The sequence below is a fragment of the Eutrigla gurnardus genome, assembly GCF_963514095.1.
Source record: "Eutrigla gurnardus genome assembly, chromosome: 19".
NCBI lineage: Eukaryota > Metazoa > Chordata > Actinopteri > Perciformes > Triglidae > Eutrigla > Eutrigla gurnardus.
Window position 1 is genome coordinate 3,426,731 of NC_139930.1, and position 22,348 is coordinate 3,449,078.

Here is a 22,348-nt window from a genome sequence, read left to right on the forward strand (position 1 = left end):
TGAATAAATACTTTATCTGTGAACTGAAGAGTTCTCCGGTGTGTTCTCGGGTAAATAGAGTTTATAGAGTCATATCACAACAAAAGTTATCTCATGACACTTTACACGTTGAGCAGGACTAGAACACTTTCATGATTTTCAGAGTCAAATCATTTTCAAAGTCCCAACATCATCAGCAGCAAGAGTTACAGCGCCACCTAGTGGACAGAAAACCTGCTTTAACAGACTTTAGGCAGAAATCTGGAGCAGACCAGGAGCATGGGTTCATCCGGATTTGGCGTTGGTAGTATTAACAGTAGTAGTAATAGGAGTAGTAGTAGTAGTAGTCGTAATATTAACAGTAGCAGTAATATTAACAGTAGTCGTAGTAGTATTAGCAGTAGTAGTAATATTAACAGTAGTCGTAGTATTTACAGTAGTAGTAATATTAACAGGTCATGGTTCTCGACCGGAAAAGGGTGGCTTGCTCCCTCCAGGTCAGGGGGGAGTTCCTGCCTCAAGTGGAGGAGTTTAAGTATCTTGGGGTCTTGTTCACGAGTGAGGGAAGGATGGAACGGGAGATTGACAGGCGGATCGGTGCAGCGGCCGCAGTAATGCGGTCGCTGTATCGGTCCGTCGTGGTGAAGATTTACCGGTCAACGTTCCTACCCTCACCTATGGTCATGAACTTTGGGTCGTGACCGAAAGAATAAGATCCCGGATACAAGCGGCCGAAATGAGCTTCCTCCGCAGGGTGGCGGGGCGCTCCCTTAGAGATAGGGTGAGGAGCTCCGTCACACGGGAGGAGCTCAGAGTAGAGCCACTGCTCCTCCACATCGAGAGGAGCCAGTTGAGGTGGCTCGGGCATCTGCATCGGATGCCCCCTGGACGCCTCCCTCGGGAGGTGTTCCAGGCATGCCCCACCGGGAGGAGACCCCGAGGAAGACCCAGGACACGCTGGAGTGACTATGTCACCCGGCTGGCCTGGGAACGTCTTGGGGTCCTCCCGGAGGAGCTGGGGGAAGTGTCCGGGGAGAGGGAAGTCTGGGCGTCCCTGCTCAGGCAGCTGCCCCCGCGACCCGGTCCCGGATAAGCGGAAGACAATGGATGGATGGATGGATGGATAATATTAACAGTAGTAGTAATAATACTACAGTAGTAGTACTTATAAGCGTTTGTCAGCACACCTGGATAAACCAGATGCTTATTGTAACTTTTCAATAAGAATGAGTCGACCCCCAAGAATCTGTGATGAGCAGCCAAACAGAATCTCACATCAGAACCGTTCAGAAATCAACTGATTCACAACTGAAGTGAAACTTAAATAGACAGATAAGCTGGAGCAATAAATTATTGCATATAATATTGCATATTTATGCACATTTGTATGATCTCTGAATGACAAGGAATTATAATAAAAACTACTAGAACTAGAATCAAAACTTCTTCATTTTGATTAATCAACTACATTATTAGACACCGTTTGATTGAAAAAAAAAAAAAAACAGAATTTGGGAAAAAATAAAACGAAATCTGGAAAAAGGAGCTCCACAGGATCTTCAAGACAGCTGATTGGTCAGTAGGCGGTGTTTTTCTCCACGTTGATCTCTTATCAGGAACATAACCTGCTCCGGAGCAGGTTAGCTCCACAGCGTAAGTTACCATGGCGATCTACCCCGGTAAGAAGTGAACCAGTGTCGTAGGACGGAAAACCCAGAGTTAACGCTTAAGTTACCTGGCTAAGCCCAAATCCTGCTTCCTAGTACAGGCCTCTGGCCTCAGGACTATAGGAGCTTGAATTGTGTTTAATAAGCTTTATGGAACTGAATCAACTCAAGTCTCTTTATGCAAAAAACTAAACATTCATTTTCAGAAAAACACATTTCCCAGGATCAACATTTTATTGAACTGAGAAAAAGGAGCATTGGCCTCGTTACCAGCATTAATGTAGCGTCTGTCAATCAAAAATATTTACAGTTCACATCATTCACACATCTGCAATACAAAAAAGGACACATTGTCAATATTGACAGAAACTTTGTTCAATGAAGTTGGAACATCTTCCACCTCCCTTCCATCTCACATGATTATTGTGGACATTTTGTAGTGGATGTCATACGAGATATGACATAATCACATCACGTTCTCTTTTAGAAGGGAGAGAGTACAGGTGTAACACGGGCTCCTACACAGAGTGATGCATTATGGGCTGTTTGAAGAGTCTTTTAGAGTTAATCAGCCCTCAGCGTCTTCTTCTCACTAGTTCATATAGCAGTGATTCACTGAGAGACATCAAAATAACTCAGTTATTAGGTCTCGTTTGTATGTGATCATTCAAGTTCTTCTAACTGGTCCATGTTTTGCTTTCTCTAAATTCACTTTCCTGTGCTGCCGCTCGGTGATTCAACACACAACAGCCTGAAAACACAGCAGCTGATATCTACTGAAGGATTTGTGGGGCCAGCAGAGAGCTTCTGTCCGGCACGGCAGAGATTAGTCCACTTTCTTTGGCTTGCGGTTCTTCCACATGATGACTGCAGTGAAGGCCCCTGGAAGAGAGGAAGAGTGGTGTTTTCCCTTAGAGACGCACATTTTGAGGCCTTTTTCCCTACATGCATCATTTCTTTCATCCGTCAGCCAATAAAAATGGCCACGCAGAAACCTTGCACACCGAGACGTGGGTGGGTTTTTATTTATGTGTGTGTGTGTGTGTGTGTGTGTGTGTGTGTGTGTGCTGCTACAGCCTCTTAAACACAGTATGTTGCTGGGATTGTCTCTCAGGGTACACTTTCACACGTCCTCACACTTGGATTCATTGGATATGTTGAGCATTTAGAGTCTGTTAGTGAGGATATTTGAGTGTGTGTGCTTTGGTTTCGAAGTCTACTCACCTATACAGAGGAGTAGAACTACAGCTGCGATGCCGGGCAGAATGACGGAGTACTCCCGAGGAAGAAAGTACTTGTGTAGTACGTGATCACTGTCCACGAAGGGCTGGAAAAGGACCAAATACCTCATCATATACCTAATTTTAAGTGTTCTTAAACACATGTTTAAAAGACCAGAATTGCTGTTACAATATCATCATATAAAAACACGTAATAATAATATTTAATGAGACTGTAGCCGCAAACAAGTGGTTGCCATTAAAATCATTTTACAGTTAACCAATACGAGGAGATACCATACACGGTCCGATTCCCCGTTATTAGTAGCAGTACTTGTAAGAGTGTTGAAGTCTGGTTTTACTGGGTTTCTTAGGGACCTGAAGTGAACTGAAAGCAAAAGAATGACATTCTCTTCTAATTTTAATTTCTATGTTCTGTAATCTATTATTCCATTACTTTTCCTTTTCCTATGGTTTCAGCATCTGTAGATATTACAGCAGGGTATCGTACCGAAGTCACAGTTTTGGTATCATGACAACACTATTGTAAAACTGCAGGGACAAATATGTGCTCACTTTAAGGAACAATATATGCCATACAGAGTATTAAGATATCAAACAACTATTATCTATGTAAAGATATAGTGAAGTAATGTTCGTAATGTCTGCCTGACAAGTTTGCTTCAAGGAAGCCCTACCCACCTTCATGTCCCCCTCAGTAAACACTGTTAGCTCTGTCAGCACGTCTGCTGTAGTTTTTACTATAAGCACTATTAGCACCGTTAGCTGCAAGCCGCCGGCTCAGGCATCGCCATATTGAGAGGAAATGGAAATGTATTGTGAATGCAAGGGGACATAATTATGGGATGTGAGAGAACTTACCAGGATGATGACCCACACAGAGTAGTATGTAAACAGCAGGAGGCTGAAGACAACAAGACTCATCCCGACAACTTGATCCACTCCTGTAGCCTTAAAATAATGATTAAAAACAGTACTGAGCAGAAGTACAGGCAGACTCACACAGGATGTTTGGGGCCAATTAAAACAAATTTGAAAATGGTAAAAGCAAAGGACGAGATATGCTTTTTATTTCTAGTATGACTCAATCTGCATAAACGTTGGATCAAAGGCATCTTTTATTTGACCTCAATGCTGTTATTATTTCATTTATTCTGTTTAACTATAAATTAACTAGTGACATCATCAGGGCATCTCTAGTTCTTTTCTCAGACTTTATGACATCCAAATCATCATGCAACTCTTGACAAGCTGAGTAACAGTAAAGGAGCTTATTATTGGGGTGATCTGCTGCTGTTTGACGGCTGGGCAGATGGATGAAACCATGATTTCCTAAACTGCTGGCGAATTCCACCTTGGGCAGCAGCAGCCGGCAGAGAAGACCAGACCAGACCATGTAGTTGGTGCTCATGCCTTTTTTTCCCTTCCTTCCTTCCTTATAGGACTGGTGGTCAACGTTTTCAGGCTTTGTTTCTGTTTATTTTGGCAGTTTATGGTTTGATGGTAGAAGATTCGTTTGGATCCGCCGGGCTACTGTGGGCTGCTCCAGGTGTCTCCCATGTTTGCCAGCCCATCAGACTTTGAGTAGTTTGATCTATTTCTGATTTGTTTGACATGCTAAATGCTGATTCATAACTGCTCTGTATAGACAGCAATGCCGAACTCCATTCAAATATCTGCTCGTTAACTGTTGATTGCTTGTTTACAATAAAACGCGTGTTGCGCAGCATGGGAACATTTGGTTTGTGAGTAACTATCCTCCATAGTAAATCCGGCTGAGTGGAGCGGGACAAGCTGGAACCGTGAAGGTCTTTAGGAGTCGCTTACATGTTTTAGATCTTACATCGTTAAAGTGGCCATAACGTTACACTAGGAAGCTAATGACAAGGTGACGTCACAAAGCTAACGCAGTAAGCTAAACTAGTCAGAACTGTGAAGATCAGCTAACGTTAGCTAAACTATGCGTTAGCCGGCGTAGCTTCCTTATCAGATAAAACTGTACTCAATGTTCTGTCTTTCTATATTCTCTCAGTTGTATCTTCAAACAGCCGCCATAAATCCACTTGTTTAAATTAATCAGATTAGTTTCTTACCATTTCTGTCTGCTGACGTTTCCTGATGCGCTTCTTCTTCTTCTTCTTCTTCCTCTTCTTCTTCTTCTTCTTCTTCCTGTAGATAAATCCGGGCTGCTGGCAAGATGCAGCCAACGGCCTCTGCTGCCTCCTACTGGTGGTGGTGGTTCTTCTTCTTCTTCTTCTTCTTCTTCTTCTTCTTCTTCTTCTTCTTCTTCTTCTTCTTCTTCTTCTTCTTCTTTTTCTTCTTCTTCTTCTCCTTCTCCTTCTCCTCCTTCTCCTTCTCCTCCTCCTCCTCTTCTTCTTCTTGCCGCCAACTGTACCAGAGTATGTAGCATCCAAGTTGCTTTCCAAACATAAATATAAAACACAAATTACCTTTCTCATAAATGTAAGACTTTATTTACCTTGTAAATTTGTGACTTAATAATCAAGTAAATCTGCAACTTTTTTTCTTGTAAATTTGCATCTTTTTTCTCGTAAATGTAGGACTTTTTTTCTCTGAATATTGCTCCGCTTCTCTCTGCTCTGTTTTTTGTTGTTGTTGTTGTTGTTGTTTTTACCCACAATGGCCCTAATCAACTGTCATAAAATCCTATTTGATAATCCCATCTCCTTCCAGTATTCCACAGGTGCCTGGTGTCTCCTGTGGATCCCAGTTTAGCCCACAGAGTCCACTTTCCAACCTCATCCTCTCCTCCTTGGATCTCCCACATTCCCACGTGTTCTCCACTCTCCGGCGTTCCTCATTCAGAGCACCATCTGTTTCCCCTCTTAAACCCTGTATGAGCAGATCTCAGCCTCCTCCCTGTTTTTCACTATAAACACCTGCACACTGTAATATTTCCTTCCACTAATGCCCCTGCCACATCTATCTTGCCTTTTCTTCATAGTTTCATATTTGAGTATAATCTTATGACATCCCTCATCCTGGTTGCTTTTTCATCTTATCTTCCCCTTCATTCCCGTTAATGCCGACATGAGCAGGGAGCCAACACAAGCTCACGTCTAGTCCTGGTCTATAGAATCCATATAGACAGAAAATCTTCTCTGTCAGATCTCCAGTTGCTGATAGTGAGTAGTGATTACCAGGAAAGCCAGAGGAATTTAAAAAACATGTAAACAAAGAGGCCGGCGCATGTGAGGAATATTACATTTACACAGAAACAGAAACAGAACATTAAATATTTAATATGGAACATAAAACACTTGAAATCATAGGAATGTCATCATAGGCTACACACCTGGTTTATTATTATTATTATTATATTACACACTTGGTTTATTATTATTATTATTATATTACAAACCTGGTTTATTCATCAACCAGTTATTTTAATGTAGCTTATTGAAGCTGTTGATTTGACAGGTACGTCTGGTCTGGGATGATAAGAGTCTGGAAGACGTTCAGATCGCTGGAAAACATGTCAAATAAAAAACAGCACTCTTTGATAACATTTGGTGTTTGGTTTGATCAAAGTAAAGTGACATGCCGAGTGCTGTCCTGTTTGTACTTCTACCATTTCAGACCCTCGCAGCCTCTCACACTCACCATCTACCAGGTGACACAAGTTTAGTCCCTGAAGGTTCAGGGTCTAAGGCTTTAGGGGGGACGTTGGGACTGGGCCTGTTACTTCCTCCACTCACTGTGATCCAATTCTGATCCCAGCTGACATTGGGTGAAGGCAGGGTTCACCCTGGACAGGTAACCAGTCTATCACAGGGCCGACATGTAGAGACAAACAACCATTCACACTCACATTCACACCTACAGGCAATTTAGAGTCACCAATGAACCTATCCCCATCCTGCATGTCTTTGGACTGTGGGAGGAAGCCGGAGAACCCGGAGAGAACCCACGCTTACACGGGGAGAACATGCAAACTCCACACAGAAGGAACCCGGGCCGACCCGGGAAACGAACCCGGGACCCTCTTGCTGTGAGGCGAGAGTGCTACCCACTACACCACCGTGCAGCCCTTCTATATTGTCATATCGCCTTATATGCAAATGAAATCACAACTACAAATGCAACATATTCACAATCTAATTATACAACAACTCTGTTTATTTTCAAATGAAAAACTTGTTTATTTTCAAATGATCAGGACAGAGAGAACTTTTTACCGCATGCAAAAGACATTTCGTTGCAAAGGAAACAAATCACAGTAGTAGACATTATCCCCTCACTTTCAATCCCTTCTTTACATATAATATTAGCTTTTACATAAACTGCTGCACATCTGCTGACCAGCCTGCTAGTCTGAAACAAAGGGAAATAGATGTGTTCAGAGAGGGAATGGGCCATGTGTACTATAAAAAAAACTACAAGTCCCTCCCCTTCCTGTGCTCACCTTATTTTGGAAAACACATGTAGGAAGTCAACGATGAGAGACAGATAGGTTTTGATCCCTTTTGAATTGTAGTTGCTAAGTTATCTTTTAAGTTGACAAACACCATATGTGTAATTCATGGGACGATTCAAATGGGATATGAATAAAAATATGTCTCTCATCGTTGACTCCCAAAACAAGGTCCCATGGGAACACAGGAAGGGGAGGGACTTATCTATTGGCAGAGCAGAGAGAACAGCGCATACATTTACAGATACACACATGACAGAGGGGGATTGGACAAAGGCACTATATACGGCACGAATGTTATAATAATAGTGCTTTAGTGTGGACGGCGTTGGAAGACTGTGACTGTGACACCTCAGCATCCCATATGTTCACCAGTAGATAACTACCGTTTTGATCATAGTATTTATGTAGTATTTGTTACAAATGCACGGATCCAAAATTGACTCAAATAGCGAGACCAGGTATTGTGACAATATTGTGACAGCCGATGGTCTACTATTTTTTTTATAAATAAAAAGTCAGTATTTATATCTATCAGTGTATTTGCAACATTTTATTTTACAAAGTTTGTTTGAACCAAAAGTGAGCTGTTGGTTTACCACAGCTGGAGGAAGGTCCAACGTTTTAGAAACACCTCCAATTACATCACCAGAAAATCAAACTTTCTTGATAAGTTCACAAGATCATTCAAGTCAAAGTACTTAGTAAGTGCAGAGAATGGACGCTTACATACGGCATATGAATACAGGCTTTGTGCTGCTTCAGCACATTCACCAAACGACATTTGAGCATTGAAATGAGAACTGAACATGCTATATGTCATTTAGACAACTACACAATCTCCATATCCTTTTAGTGGTTTTCATTCGTCCAGAGTACGCGTGTGCAAAATAGTATATTAACTATGTATTTGCATATATACAACAATCAAATAGCACCAACATATATAACGAGGATAAAAGCTTATGTTTCACTTCCAGGCAAATGTGGCCCTCAGCAAGAGCCTTTTAATGGTACTTGTGCTGCATTTGTCGACTCGTAAAGCCAGAAAATGATCATGACGTGATGAAATCATATAAAAGTGAAACTAAACCCCACAGATTTGTCAATGTTTCACCGATGTAGCGTTACGATCTCAGTACCGGCCTTTTCTCTGTTCACTTGTTCTATTTGGCTCTTTTTTCATGCAGCACCAGAGTATTAAAGGCACCACATTACGTCATCATGTAGCTGGACTAATACTAGTTAATAATGAATGCTAATCGCTAGCATGCTGGCTATTGTTATGATTATGGGTCGGTACGTTCTGTAAAGATCTGTTAAAGTGAAATACAGTTTCACGTTTAAAGCATGCCTCCATCAACTGACTCAAGATCAGTCGAATGCCAAATTTAAACTGCAATTGCCTGTTTTCAACCAGTAGAGGGCAGCCACTATGTATATTTATAACACAATATGTAAAATGAAAATACTCTGCACTTAAATGTCAAGATTTGGACCTGAATCAGGCAACAACAGTGTAACTACCAGAAACATTGGTGGTTTGAGGGTTTAGTTACTCGTTAAATCATACTTGACTTGTGTGGTCATCAGTTGATGGTAACTCCATCACATGAGGTAATGGACACAGAAATATTCCTGTTATCAGCATGATCTTGAGTGTTACATGTTTTTACCCGCTATGAAAAGAAGTTAGATGGATATCAACGACACACACTGAAAGCTTCTTCTTCTTGTTAACTCAGAAATGTTGAGTTTGACGAGTTGACAAAGCCCTTCTCAATGCTCCATCATTTCAGTGTTGCACTACAATTACCACGAGGCAGTAGGTTTAGGGTATTGTTCCAACCATTTGTGCACTTAGTACTGGTCAGTTTCCTACTGGTCCCTTGTTCAGTCATTCAGCTAGTAAGTAGAATGAGTGAATAAGTCAGTGATTTATCGCTGTTCTAAGGCAGAACAGAGGAACTGTGCTCCTCTGGTGCACCTGCCCTGTTTTAGACACATTAAAGTGAAATATTCTCAGCTTCAGCACCAGGCTCGAAGTAGCACCGCTCGTCTATGTGACACTCGACCCAGGCAGCAAGAAAGTAGGACCGGACGTGCTCGTCTTCCAGACCCAACTCACAGAAGAGGAGGTGGTCTTCCTCATCCAGTTGCTCGATGTGACTGGCCGCCTCGGCGAAGTGTAACATTGACGAGCGGTGTGACTTCGTGCCTGGTGCTGAAAAGTTAAGAACATTTGAACTTTTATGTCTCAAAACTGCTAGAAACCCCAAAACGTCTGACTCGATGAATCTACTTGGCCAGAGAGTGGTTTGACACCCAATGTAGAGGAATTAGAGGATTATTATTGCATTGCTTTAAATTCTCAAATGGAATCTGTGTTTAGCTCACAACCTAGAAAAAAAACAACAAAAAAGTAAAAAACTACATCGCATGGATTATTTCTTTGCCCTGAGTGTCTGCTTTCATCAGAAATAGCAAAACGTACTGGAGCACGAAAATAAATGCTCTCAAACTAACAACATATGCACACTAATAAACAGAAGTTAACCTTAAATAATACTTAATTTTACATTTCAACAAATGTCTTATGGATGTCAAAAATAACATTGTTTTACAACAAGGATCTTTCCACAGCCAACATCTTAGTTGCACCACCTTCGGGCCTGTATGACAGCTACCAACACTAGATAACAAAATCCACTCAACATCAGTATGAAGGAATCTATCCAGTATGCTGAGGCGACACAAACTCCTGCTCTTAAAGTCACTTCTCATTCATTCCAGAGTACACATGACTTATTTGTGTACATAAATGAGTTCATTCAAGGGCAATAATCACTAATTCATCTGCATAAGGATGAACATGTATACTCACTACTAGAATGCAGTTCTGACTCACAGTTGAAGTACTTCTGCTTGTTTCTACTTTTCTGTAGCTGACTTGTTAAGCTGCTGTAGTGAACCTCGACCCTTCCTGCAGATGTTTCACAATAAAAGCTTTCTGGGAAAGAGGAACTATTCCCCCTAGACTGCTGACAGTTAGCCTGGAAATTTAAAAAATGCCTTTAGAACGTGAAAAAGTATCAAATAATGCAATAATCCATGCTACAGTTGAACACAACTATATTACTTTAACATTGAGATGGATTACCTAATGCTAATCGCTAGCGCTACGTACTAATGCTAATCACTAGCATTCTTGCTAGTATTATGATTATGGTGAAGTAAATGCTGTAAAGGTCCGTTTTAACAACAAAATAAGTTTAAAATCTAAACATTTGAGTTTACATAAAAGGCTGGGATATGTGTATGCTAGTGATTAGCATTATCAATTAGCATGAGTGACTGACAGGCTACACTTCAAATCAATCAACGAAACAACTAAAAACCCAGATACATTGATTTCAGCTGAAAATAGGTTTGGGGGTTCAGTTGCTTACTAACAAGGCACTTAGGAGCAGATCAGGATGTTTTCAGATCTATTAATGTACAACATTATATAATAAAGAAATAAAGACCTGCTTCTTTCTTCATTAAAAAAACACAAATAAAAATAAAAGGCCCATCCACTATTTGAGAAAATGCAATAATCATATCTCCCACCACCTGATTACATATAATAGAAAAGTACCATATCTATATCATATTAGTCTTATTTCAAGCCATGTGCACTGAAGACCAGTAAGCACATCTGATGTCAACAAGTTCATGTGTCTCTCAGTGAGTCTCGATGACCACCGGCTCAAAAACACCAGGCGTTCCTCTGGGAAACACAGAAACACACGATCAGTCAGATCAGAGATAGTGGTGGTTTTAAAGCATGAGTTTGGTTGTTGTGATAGTGTACCTGTTGGACGGTTGTGTCCCGCTGAGGGCCGTGGTCCCGTCTTTGCTCACAAACAGCCTCAAGTTGCTGTCTGAGGAGGACAGGAGAGAAGTTACCGACGGTTACACAAACGTTGAGCTGAAACTAGCGTCTGGTTCAGACTCCATGATGTCAGTGGTCACTTTGTCAGATCAGATGATCATAGAGTCATAAAGACAGAGACGTGTCCCGACCAATCACGGCTGCTCATCTTTAACCACGCGTGTGATGTCATCACTGCTCACCAGGTTGCTGAAGTACCTCTGGTATCTCCCTACAGCTGTTTTCTTTCTTCACTCTGTCGAGATGGTCCCTCAAGGAACATTGAAGAGACTGTTGTTGCCATAGTAACTGAAATGTTTCCTCCATTACAACATCGTTCCTCTTTCTCTTCACTATTGTTTACAGCCCTATTGGTCAAAGTGACGGCCGTGAAGGAATATTTCATGGAAGGAAATTTAAAAAATCAAACATGCTAGCCTTTCTGTTGGGAAGTTGTGAGGTGTCACAGACGCGGCACCGGTTTGAGTTGTGATCTGAGGCGACACGCCGTTGGGATAGAATCAGCTGATATCATGGAGTCTGAACCAGGCGGTAATCTCTTGCCTACCTTCATTGTTGCTACTGTCAGAAAAATTCTGACTCTGAACAATCTTCTCCACAATGTCATCTGCATCGATGCGCGTGTCGTCCACACAGCTGGGCTGCCTCTCCACACTGTCCTTCTTTCTCCTGTTGTTGGGCAACATAACCAACAGACACATCTGTATGTGAGGGGACAGCCAGGCGTTTCCCATCATGCCTGAGTTATGTAGAGACGATTAAACTACAGAGTTATGTAGAGACGACTAAAGTACATAGTTATCTAGAGAGGACTAAACTACAGAGTTATGTAGAGACAACTAAACTACAGAGTTATGTAGAGACAACTAAACTACATAGTAAGGTTGAGACGACTAAACTACAGAGTTATGTAGAGACAACTAAACTACATAGTTAGGTTGAGACGACTAAACTACATAGTTATGTAGAGACGACTAAACTACATAGTTAGGTTGAGGCAACAAAACTACATAGTTACTGTGAGTGAATTATATTCCAGTTGTTGACCTACACTGATACTCTTTAATTTTAGTAGCTCCCTGACAACAGCAGGGTATTGTAAGTGTAGTTAGTGTCCTGAGATGACTTCTGTTGTGACCCTATAAATAAAATTGAATTGAATTGAAGCTGGTTGGTATTTAGTGCGAGGTCGTTGCATGTGACCAACAGAACATGCCACTCACGTTCATCCTCTCAGAGTGGGATGAATTCCTGGCATGTATGTTTACATGTCTGAGAATCAAACTGAGATGTTTATCAGTGTGATGGAGTCCAGGCATGCCTCACGGTATACTCGGCAATAAAGAAGAACTCAACCCATTTAGTTTTGGCTCAAGTTTCACTCGCAATCTAGAAATTCAAAAAATGCCTCTGGAACGTTAAAAAGGTGTAGAGGGACACGTCCAGTCACGTTTATCGTCGTCATAACCAGTGGATCATCACAATCGCATCACAGGTCTTTCTCTTTCTACTGAAAACCCATCATGAAAATGATGGTTTGGATGTTTAGTTACTCTTCAGACTGTATTGTGGAACACGTGCAGGAGTGTGGGTGGATCCTACCTGGAAGATCTGTTGGACATGAGGGCTGCTGCAGAGGGAAGAGGAGGTCTCTCTGGTTTGGTGGGCGTTCCTTGCTGGTGCAGCTCTGTGGGGGTGTGAGGAGGTAGCTGGGAGGGTTGGGCCAACCCACAGGATGCACTGCTGCTGTTGGAGGACGTGTTCCTATGGTGACTAAGGTCAGTCAGGCTGGAGCAGCGGGAGTGAGCTGTGCTGTAGCCTGGAGGGGAGGAGGCGAAAAGAGGAAGAGAGGAGGAGGTGAGGGGTCAGGACAGGAGAGGAAAGAAAGACGAGGTGGGGTAGGGTGCGCCTGGCATGTGCTCTTCTCTTGTGCTACACGTCCACTTTTTCTCGTGGTTTTTGGACGCACATAAAAGTTTAAGTATCCTCGACCTTGGCGTGGAGTTGCACCACTCGTCAGTGTTACACTTGGCCCAGTACTGTGCCTCTTCCTGCATTTCCAATAAATAACCACCGATGGGGCTTATCACACCCAGACACACAAAACGCATCACCTACAAAACCCTTGTTTCCCTCTGGTACGCTGGGCCTGACGCGCAGTCTTCCCCTACGCCGTGCGGTCTTCCCCTACGCCGCGCACTCTTCCCCTACGCCGCGCACTCTTCCCCTACACGGTGCAGTCTTCCCCTACACGGTGCAGTCTTCCCCTACGGCGCGCACTCTTCCCCTACGGCGCGCACTCTTCCCCTACGGCGTGCACTCTTCCCCTATGCCGCACATTGAGCTTTTCTAGCGTTTTTTTAGATGTGCATGAACATTTATATTCTCAACTTTGCACCACTCGTCAATGTCACACTTGGCCTAGGCAGCCAATCAAATGGAGCAAGAGGCGGGCTTTACTTCTGAACCACTTCCTTCCTGTTTTGATGGTGGGAGATGGTGGCAAGTTTTCATAAAAAAGGAACAAGCAGATCAGAGCTAAGTATTTGATAACGACCTGTCGTGTTATACATGTTATATTCTTGATTTGGGTGTACAGAGGTCATTTACATCTAAAAAGGTTCTAGATCTAGTTCAAGTTCGTTTTAGCATGCCATAATCACATCTCATCGTATAAAATGTCATTTCCCAACAACAATTGTGGCTAGTGAAAATGCTGAGTGGCTAGTAACTTTGGAAAACCACTAGCCACAATGGGTGAGGAGCAAAGAAGTGAATGTGGAGCCCTGGTAAAAACCCTCTGAGAAGATCCTGACCTTGGTTGTAGCATGATGAAGCTCTCTGACCTGAGATCCTGCTGTGCTGGCTGGCATAGCTGGAGCTGCGGAAGTGACCAGTGTGAAACACGTCATCTGGGCTGGACACACCGTCGCCCTCCTCAGGACGCCCTGTACAACAAACACAACACACAAAACACACAATACACACAACACACAATACATTTGTTGTTTTACATTGGTAACTTTAGGGCTGCCTCACTGACCTGCTGTGTCTCTCTATTGAATTGTCTTTTAAGTTCCTATTTATCAAAGAGTGAGTTAAAACAATGGTGGTTGATCATGTGACCACTAATGAAAGTGCTTGTATTTGCTGCTTTGTCCAGAAATAGGATCTCCATGTCTGTGGCCACATTCCCTCTAAACTCTAAATGAGTTTGATCTTTTTTTCCGTCAGTCAGCAGCGGTTGGTCTGCAGGTGGAGCTACTCACGGAAGTATGCTGCATTTACTTGTTATCAGAAATCTGTAACTTCCAACTGCTGAGTCGGGCTCCCTCTAGTCTAAAGTGTTTGACCAGGTACATTTCATTACTGCTGACTCACAATGGAGGATCAACAGGCAGAGAAAGAAGACCATTCAACTTCCAGACCAAGAAAAAGAAACAACAAACTAATGGAAGTGAAGAAGTTAAGTCATCAAGAAGCAAAGTGACGCCAACGAGGGAAAACCACAGACCTCCTTTCCCAGAGGCTCGCCTGCAGTTCAATCTACCACCAAAGAGGTCGCTATTATTTGTTTCATGAACTATAAACGTTGAAGTTCAAGGTCAGCACTTGGCTCAGGCTCTCGTTGTTTAGTGTTATCTCTACATCCGTCTCCATCATCCTTTGAAAAAATACATTCAAAACCCACCACCCTTTGCTACATTCTGTCCCCTCTCTCTCCTCTAAAGGTAAGCCAAAAAAAGGAAACTGTTCCTCTTTGACCCATTTAAACATTGTTGGATTTCGTCCCCTCATGGGATTAATTGACAATCAGAAAACCATAAATAGAGGCATCATGTTTTTTTCATTACAATCTGGAACACAACAGCCCTACCGTCCAGGTTTTCCATTGTACCTGTGCAAATGGAAATACATCCAATCTAATCTAGTTCTTTCCCCATGACGTCACTGATGCCATGTCACCGTGTTCCCAAATCTCCCCTCACTGATGGAAACACCAGTTCTGACTTGTTGAAAGAGAGAGAGGACATGTGGAACCATGAGCGCTTACCTGAGCTACGTACTGACAGCTGTTTGGGTTTGAAGGTGCGAGGCCCCTCCCTGACACCTCCTGGTGGCTGCACTGTGCAATCAGTGCTCTCTCCCTTACAGTCCAGCTGCAGGGTGGGGTCCTGGTCCCCAACGGACACAGACTTGGCCGTGGTGGGAGGCCTGATGGTGAACACACAGGCATAAAACAAACAGTCACCACGGTCACAATCACTTAGCCAAGCAGCAGGCGCGTGCTGGGGATCTAGAAACAATGAAAGGTTAGATATAGAAGCTTGGCTGCTGATTCGGACCCCTTAGCAACGGGATCAGACGCTGAAGTGGCCGTGACATGGCGCTCGTGCAGCGTATTCAAGAGAAACTAAATCACTGAGTTTTGCCTCTCGAAGGAGAAAAAAGTATCAAGATGTGCAGGTGGAGAGACAATCATGTCTACTGTGTCTCATTTTTCTATAAGTAATTTTCATTGCAAACACAGGTCTTTTGTCTTTACTGAGGACTTGAAATGAAGTCATCAGAATATCTGGAGGATCATTGTTATTGACTGATTCTCTGCTGATAGGATGAACTTCAGAATCCCAATCAGAATAAAGAGGAACTCACGTTTTAAAGCAGGGATCCCCAGACAGAAGAGTCATTCCAATAGTTACCTATAAAAAGACAGATTTTACTGAACGTTAGTGTTGTTCATTTTGTGTGTGTGTGTGTGTGTGTGTGTGTGTGTGTGTGTCCTGCCTTGAGGATAGAGTTGTCCTGTCGAGTGTTTTTGGTGTCGTAACCTTCCAGGATGCAGCAGCGAACTGTTGAGCCTGAACCAGCAAACTCTGCAATGTTGAGATCAGCAAAACCCAGCTAGAGACAGACGGACAGACAGACAGACAGGCAAGCAGACAGACAGGAGGAAAAAAACAGAAAAAGGGTCAAGTCTGGTCCAGTTATTTTAACAGGAAATGAATGAAGTGAAACAGGAGAGAGTGACTTGAAGTCACTCAGCTCCAGTAACCTCTTCATTCATGACGTTGTGCCCAGACAGCGCTGCTTCTCACTGACGCCTCACACTTTGTATTTCATATTCATTGTTAACATATTTTGTACAGATTTGTCCCGTTTGTGCTTTTCTGAGAAGGTGGTCATTCTATGCTGCCTATTGATGCTGAACATGTGAACTTGTATTGGACCAAGTACAAGGCGACTCCTGACAGGTCCAATACTAATTTCTCTTTAACAGGGACAGACCGGCACCAAAAATCGGCCCTGGCATTTTGGCCCAGATCGGCCCATCATATAAGATCACAAATATCTGGTCTATTTAATATCAATAACCCGATGAAAAGGATGCTGAAATAACTCCATAATGATGGTGATCAGTAAAAAGTCAAGTGAAGTCATCAGCCACATCAGCCACAAGCTAACAACTTTTAAAATGCTGGTTTTCTGAATGGAGTCTGGTTGATGGGTGCTAGGCTATGCTAACATTTTCGCTGCTCCATCATGTTCTACTAGTTATTTTGGCCACCATTACTGTTATTACTGCTATTACTGCTTACAGTATCAGGTCTCTAACTTTTTACATTTAGGTGCACCACAATAATACACATATTATACCTTTTCTTTACAGTTCCCGTATACACTGGTCATTTCTTTACACATTATGTAAATTACTATAAACAGGAACAACATGTTTTCTATATTTAAATCTCTTCACCAACAAAAAATCACAATAACTCCAATTGTTTAAAAATAAAGTTATAGGGCCCAGTTTCGTGGCGCAGCACAGGGTGGTGCAGGGTGGGGAGCCGGCGTAATGCAAGTTTCAACCAGCGCAGCCTTGCGCACGGTCAGTTTGGCAGTTTGGTGGATCGCCTGCGCCAAGATAGCTGTGGCGGCGCAGCAGGGGGAGGCGTCACAGATTCAGCTTGGTGCAGCGGAAGTTTCGTGGCAAAAAGCCTCGCCGAGACTGCGCCGAAAGCCCGCCAGCTCCAACCTGGTCTACTCTTTGCGCAAGGCGAATTACAGCTGGCGGAGTGGCAGTTTGGCTGACCAGCACGCAGTGCACACACGTCACCAAGACCTCACAGGCAGGTTTCCACAGTTGCAGGCTCATTTAAATGCAATAAATAATCACAACAAACACTATTTAATGCAACTAATTGAATCAACACGCAAATGTATATCTATATAGATTGTCCCGTCACATCTGACGTCAGATCAAAGGCGGATGGCACGCGTAACGGAAACTCAGCCTGACTGAATTAACACAGCTGAAACTTGGACCTCTCGGACCAAAACATCTCCCTCTCTCTCTCCTGTTTTTCATAGCTATCCACTATATATATATATATATATATAAATATATATATTACACACACACACATACATATATACATAAATACATACATACACACACACACACACACGCAAGGCAACATGTGGAAGGCATTATTTTTTCCCAGTTTACTTGTATTATCATTCTATGTTTGTATTAACCAGACCTCACATATAATAGGCTGACTCACAACACAATGCACGGAACTTTAGATCAAGCCATGAGATCAATGCGACCAAAATAAAAAGTATAATTTCACCACAAGGTGGCCGCCGAGTGCGGACCTGAACACACGTCATTGAACTTTTAACCAATGCGAACCATTCCGCTGTAGCGGAGGTGTGGACAAGCCGGTTGTAGCCATCGTAGACCGCGCTGCCAAGCGTTGCAAGAAGCGCCTCTTAAAAACCTGTTCCCGCGATGTTTTGGGTCACGTGATATGGTCGCGACCCTGTGACGTCTTTGCAGTCGGCTGCTAAAGGTGCGTGTCCACAGGGGCGATTTTAAACGCGTGTGGACGCGCCGCTTCCCAGTATTGCACGCTTGGCGGGCTGCCACTAGAGGATGATTGACAGGCGCTCTCCTTTAAACAACACATTTTTGCGAGCGTTCGCGAACGTTCCCGAGGCGGCGAGTCGAGCCCGGCGCCTCTGATTAGCATAAAGTAGATTCGACTTCAACTTTAGGCAAATGAGGAGCGGCCAACTCGCGCGCCGTCTCTCGACATTCGCCGCGACGCTACCAGAATGCATTGCACAGCTTTTCACATAGACAATGAATGGGACGCGGGGAAACACCGCAGCCTGTGGACACGCACCATATGTCGGACACAATTCTAGCCATCATGCATCGCTTTCAACCCACAATGCATCACGTTAGGTAGCGCGCTGCAGGCGGCTACATCAAGTCGAATTCAAGTTGAAGTCGAATCTACTTTATGCTAATCAGAGGCGCCGGGCTCGACTCGCCGCCTCGGGAACGCTCGCAAAAATGTGTTGTTTAAAGGAGAGCGCCTGTCAATCATCCTCTAGTGGCAGCCCACCAAGCGTGCAATACTGGGAAGCGGCGCGTCCACACGCGTTTAAAATCGCCCCTGTGGACACGGACCTGGAGGCGGAAGGTGCGTGTCCACAGGCAGCGGTGTTTTCCCGCGTCCCATTCATTAGGCGAATTCGACTTGATGTAGCCGCCTGCAGCGCGCTATCTAACGTGATGTATTGTGGGTTGAAAGCGATGCATGATGGCTAGAATTGTGTCCGACTTAGCAGCCGACTGCAAAGACGTCACAGGGTCGCGACCATATCACGTGACCCAAAACATCGCGGGAACAAGTTTTTAAGAGCCGCTTCTTGCGGCGCTTGGCAGCGCGGTCTACAGGTACGTGTCCACAGGGGCGATTTTAAACGCGAGCGAGCGCTTCCCAGTATTGCACGCTTGGTGGGCTCCCACTAGAGGATGATTGACAGGCGCTCTCCTTTAAACAACACATTTTTGCGAGCGTTCGCGAGGCGGCGAGTCGAGCCCAGCGCCCCTGATTAGCATAAAGTAGATTCGACTTCAACTTTAGGCAAATGAGGAGCGGCCAACTCGCGCGCCGTCTCTCGACATTCGCCGTGACGCTACCAGAATGCATTGCACAGCTTTTCACATAGACAATGAATGGGACGCGGGGAAACACCGCAGCCTGTGGACACGCACCATACGGCGGCTGCAACCGGCTTGCCCACACCTCCGCTACAGCGGAATGGTTCTCATTGGTTAAAAGTTCAATGACGTGTGTTTAGGTCCGCACTCGGCGGCCACCTTGTGGTGAAATTATACTTTTTATTTTGGTCGCTTTGATCTCATGGCTTGATCTTAAGTTCCGTGCATTGTGCTGTGAGTCGGCCTATTATATGTGAGGTCTGGTTAATACAAACAGAATGATAATACAAATATACTGGAAAAAAAGAAAGAGAGAGAGTCACTGAGCATGTCTAAATGTAACTTTGACTGGTTGTCCTTTTCATTGTGGTTCAACGCAAGAGAATGTAGCTTGACAGCATCAAAGTCCTGTGAAAACACATTGTGCACACATTACTCAGCAAGGTGTGACCTAGTACTTAACCTGCAAAGATCAAATGATCCCTATAATCATGACAATAGTCTAAAGTTTATTATGCAGCTCACCCAGAGAATACACACACACACACAAACACACTGCACTGCAGTCATGACCTGTCATTAAGTGTCACATGCCCCAGTAACAAAGCCCTGTGATGTTGACAGGGTTGGTATTTAACAGCTTTTACCATCAGTGACAACTCGATGAGTTCACAGGTCAAAAACACGAACAAACAGCCCTGAGCTGGGTAACACATGAGTTATGATATTCAACACATTCTCACAGCAGTTCTTGAAATACTCATGAAATTGTAATTATTGAATAGTGTACATGGATCCATTAGAATGTCAAATATAAATAATGTAATATGATCTCTGGCTCCACTTTAATCAGATAATGTTAGTTACCTCTCTATACTCTTTCTTGAAAACCACAGCTGGTTGCTAGGGAATGTTAGCGGGATTGGTGATGCATAGAGGAAATCCTCTGTAGACCGGACCAATCCCGTTTCATAGACCACTCAGTCCAGCCTTTATGATCTTTAAAGGGCAACGTAGACCGCAAACATGAGCGCTGAATTGGGAAGCAACTATTTAGGACCACTTCCTGTCTCTGTGTCTCTATTGAATCGTGTACATGGATACACATTTTCTGTTTTTTCATGTCCCTCAGCAGCACTTTCAAACCAGTGTAGTTCAATTATTGTTCATGCCCACAAGACATTTTTTTTTCTGTCATCTGGCAACAAAACCAACGTTAGCTTTAGACAACAAAACCATCGTTAGCTTGGGACAACAAAACCATTGTTAGCTTGAGACAACAAAACCAACGTTAGGTTTAGGTAACAAAACCATCATTAGCTTTAGATGATAAAACCATCGTTAGCTTGAGACAACAAAACCATCGTTAGCTTGGTACAACAAAACCATCGTTAGCTTGAGACAACAAAACCAACGTTGGCTTTAGACGACAAAACTATCATTAACTTTAGACAGCAAAACCAACTTTAGCTTTAGGCGACAAAACCATCGTTAGCTTGAGACAACAAAACCATCATTAGCTTGAGATAACAAAACCAACGTTAGCTTTAGACGACAAAATCATCGTTAGCTTGGGACAACAAAACCATCATTAGCTTGAGACAACAAAACCAATGTTAGGTTTAGGTAACAAAACCATCATTAGCTTTGGACGATAAAACCATTGTTAGCTTGAGACAACAAAACCATCGTTAGCTTGGGACAACAAAACCATAGTTAGCTTGGGACAACAAAACCATAGTTAGCTTGAGACAACAAAACCAACGTTGGCTTTAGACAACAAAACCATCATTAGCTTTAGACGGCAAAACCAATGTTAGCTTTAGACGACAAAACCATTGTTAGCTTTAGACAACAAAAAAAAAAGTTAGCTTTAGACAACAAAAAAACGTTAGCTTTTGACGACAAACCATCGTTAGGTTTAGACAACAAAACCAACTTTAGGTTTCAACAACAAAACCAACGTTAACTTTAGACAACAAAACCAACGTTAGGTTTCAACAACAAAACCAACGTTAACTTTAGACAACAAAACCAATGTTAGCTTTAGACAACAAAACCATTGTTAGGTTGAGACAACAAAACCAACGTTAGCTTTAGCCTGATTGCACACACAAAAAGACTGAAAGACAGCTTTTACCACCAGGCTGTCAGGCTCCCTAACTCAACATAAAACTGCGCAAGACACTGTACTGTTTCTAAATGAGATGATTATTCTTTCTACATTGTTATACTTTTTCTTATATTGCACACTATTGTTTGACGGTGAGTTGACTTGTCCACAACATTTCATTGAATTGTGACTGGGTGTCAAGTAACGTGCATATGAAAAATAAAGCGTGGATTTGAGCTTAAAGGGGCTCACACACCGGACCGAAAATCGGCGTCTTTGAGAGAGTCGGCGCCCGTGACATGAGTCTACTTGGTGTGGTCGCTCGAATCGGCCCACGTCGGCGTTCATTTCAGCCGATTCAAATGTGTAATCCGCCATTCGAGTCGGTCATTCTTTTACCATTCTGATTGGTGGAGGCTAGCAGCTTGACTAGCGAATCAGTGAAGCCCGGAAGTGACGATGGTAAACATACCAGATAACCAGTGGAATCGAAGAAGGCGGTCTAGAGAGGACCGCCTACTTCCGGTTTTCGTGTTTTTTGGCCCACAATACAGATTAGCGCCGCCTGTTGTTTTGGAGACATTACATCTCGCGCAAGCGCGGAACGTATGGCGTCGGCTGTAATTCCGTAGGTGTGAACCGCCCATGTCGTTGTTCGAGTCGGCCATATTAAGTAGCCGACGCCGAATTTACCGACGCGAGTCGGGCAGTTCTTCCGGTGTGTGCACAGCTTTAGACAACAAAACCAATGTTATCTTATGTACTTTCATTTTTTCTCATCCAATCATGAGAAAAAAAGCTTACCTTTGAGAAGGCCTTTCCTCCTTTGAGCTCCTGGAGAGACAGAGAGAAAAATGGTCAACGTCAGCCTTTTCACAGCATCTTCACACTCAGATCCATAAATCATCATCATAATATGATTTATTATATTTTATTATAATTATTATACCAAC

General features: G+C 43.2%; 2 protein-coding genes across 3 annotated transcripts in view; both read right to left on the bottom strand.

The window, feature by feature from the left end:
* Nucleotides 1-1,861: 1,861 nt before the first annotated feature.
* dpm2 (dolichyl-phosphate mannosyltransferase subunit 2, regulatory) lies at nucleotides 1,862-5,052 on the bottom strand. Its single transcript, XM_084036019.1, has 4 exons — nucleotides 4,981-5,052; nucleotides 3,749-3,838; nucleotides 2,871-2,973; nucleotides 1,862-2,528 (listed from the first exon to the last, which is right to left on the bottom strand). Exons 1-4 carry the CDS (start codon nucleotides 4,981-4,983, stop codon nucleotides 2,473-2,475), a joined length of 252 nt encoding a protein of 83 aa, XP_083892145.1. The 5' UTR covers nucleotides 4,984-5,052; the 3' UTR covers nucleotides 1,862-2,472.
* A 2,779-nt stretch (nucleotides 5,053-7,831) lies between these two features.
* The window catches only part of eeig1b (estrogen-induced osteoclastogenesis regulator 1b), a 29,673-nt gene continuing 15,156 nt past the window's right edge, over nucleotides 7,832-22,348 (bottom strand). Inside the window, exons 3-11 of one of the 2 annotated variants that reach the window (XM_084035997.1) lie at nucleotides 22,200-22,229; nucleotides 16,048-16,164; nucleotides 15,916-15,962; nucleotides 15,314-15,474; nucleotides 14,076-14,207; nucleotides 12,862-13,078; nucleotides 11,807-11,928; nucleotides 11,179-11,248; nucleotides 7,832-11,094 (exon numbers count right to left, since the gene is read on the bottom strand). In XM_084035997.1, the coding sequence (XP_083892123.1) occupies nucleotides 11,049-11,094; nucleotides 11,179-11,248; nucleotides 11,807-11,928; nucleotides 12,862-13,078; nucleotides 14,076-14,207; nucleotides 15,314-15,474; nucleotides 15,916-15,962; nucleotides 16,048-16,164; nucleotides 22,200-22,229 (942 nt within the window). In that variant the 3' untranslated portion in view covers nucleotides 7,832-11,048. The remainder of the gene's footprint in view (nucleotides 11,095-11,178; nucleotides 11,249-11,806; nucleotides 11,929-12,861; nucleotides 13,079-14,075; nucleotides 14,208-15,313; nucleotides 15,475-15,915; nucleotides 15,963-16,047; nucleotides 16,165-22,199; nucleotides 22,230-22,348) is intronic. The other variant, XM_084035998.1, reaches the window with a different exon arrangement.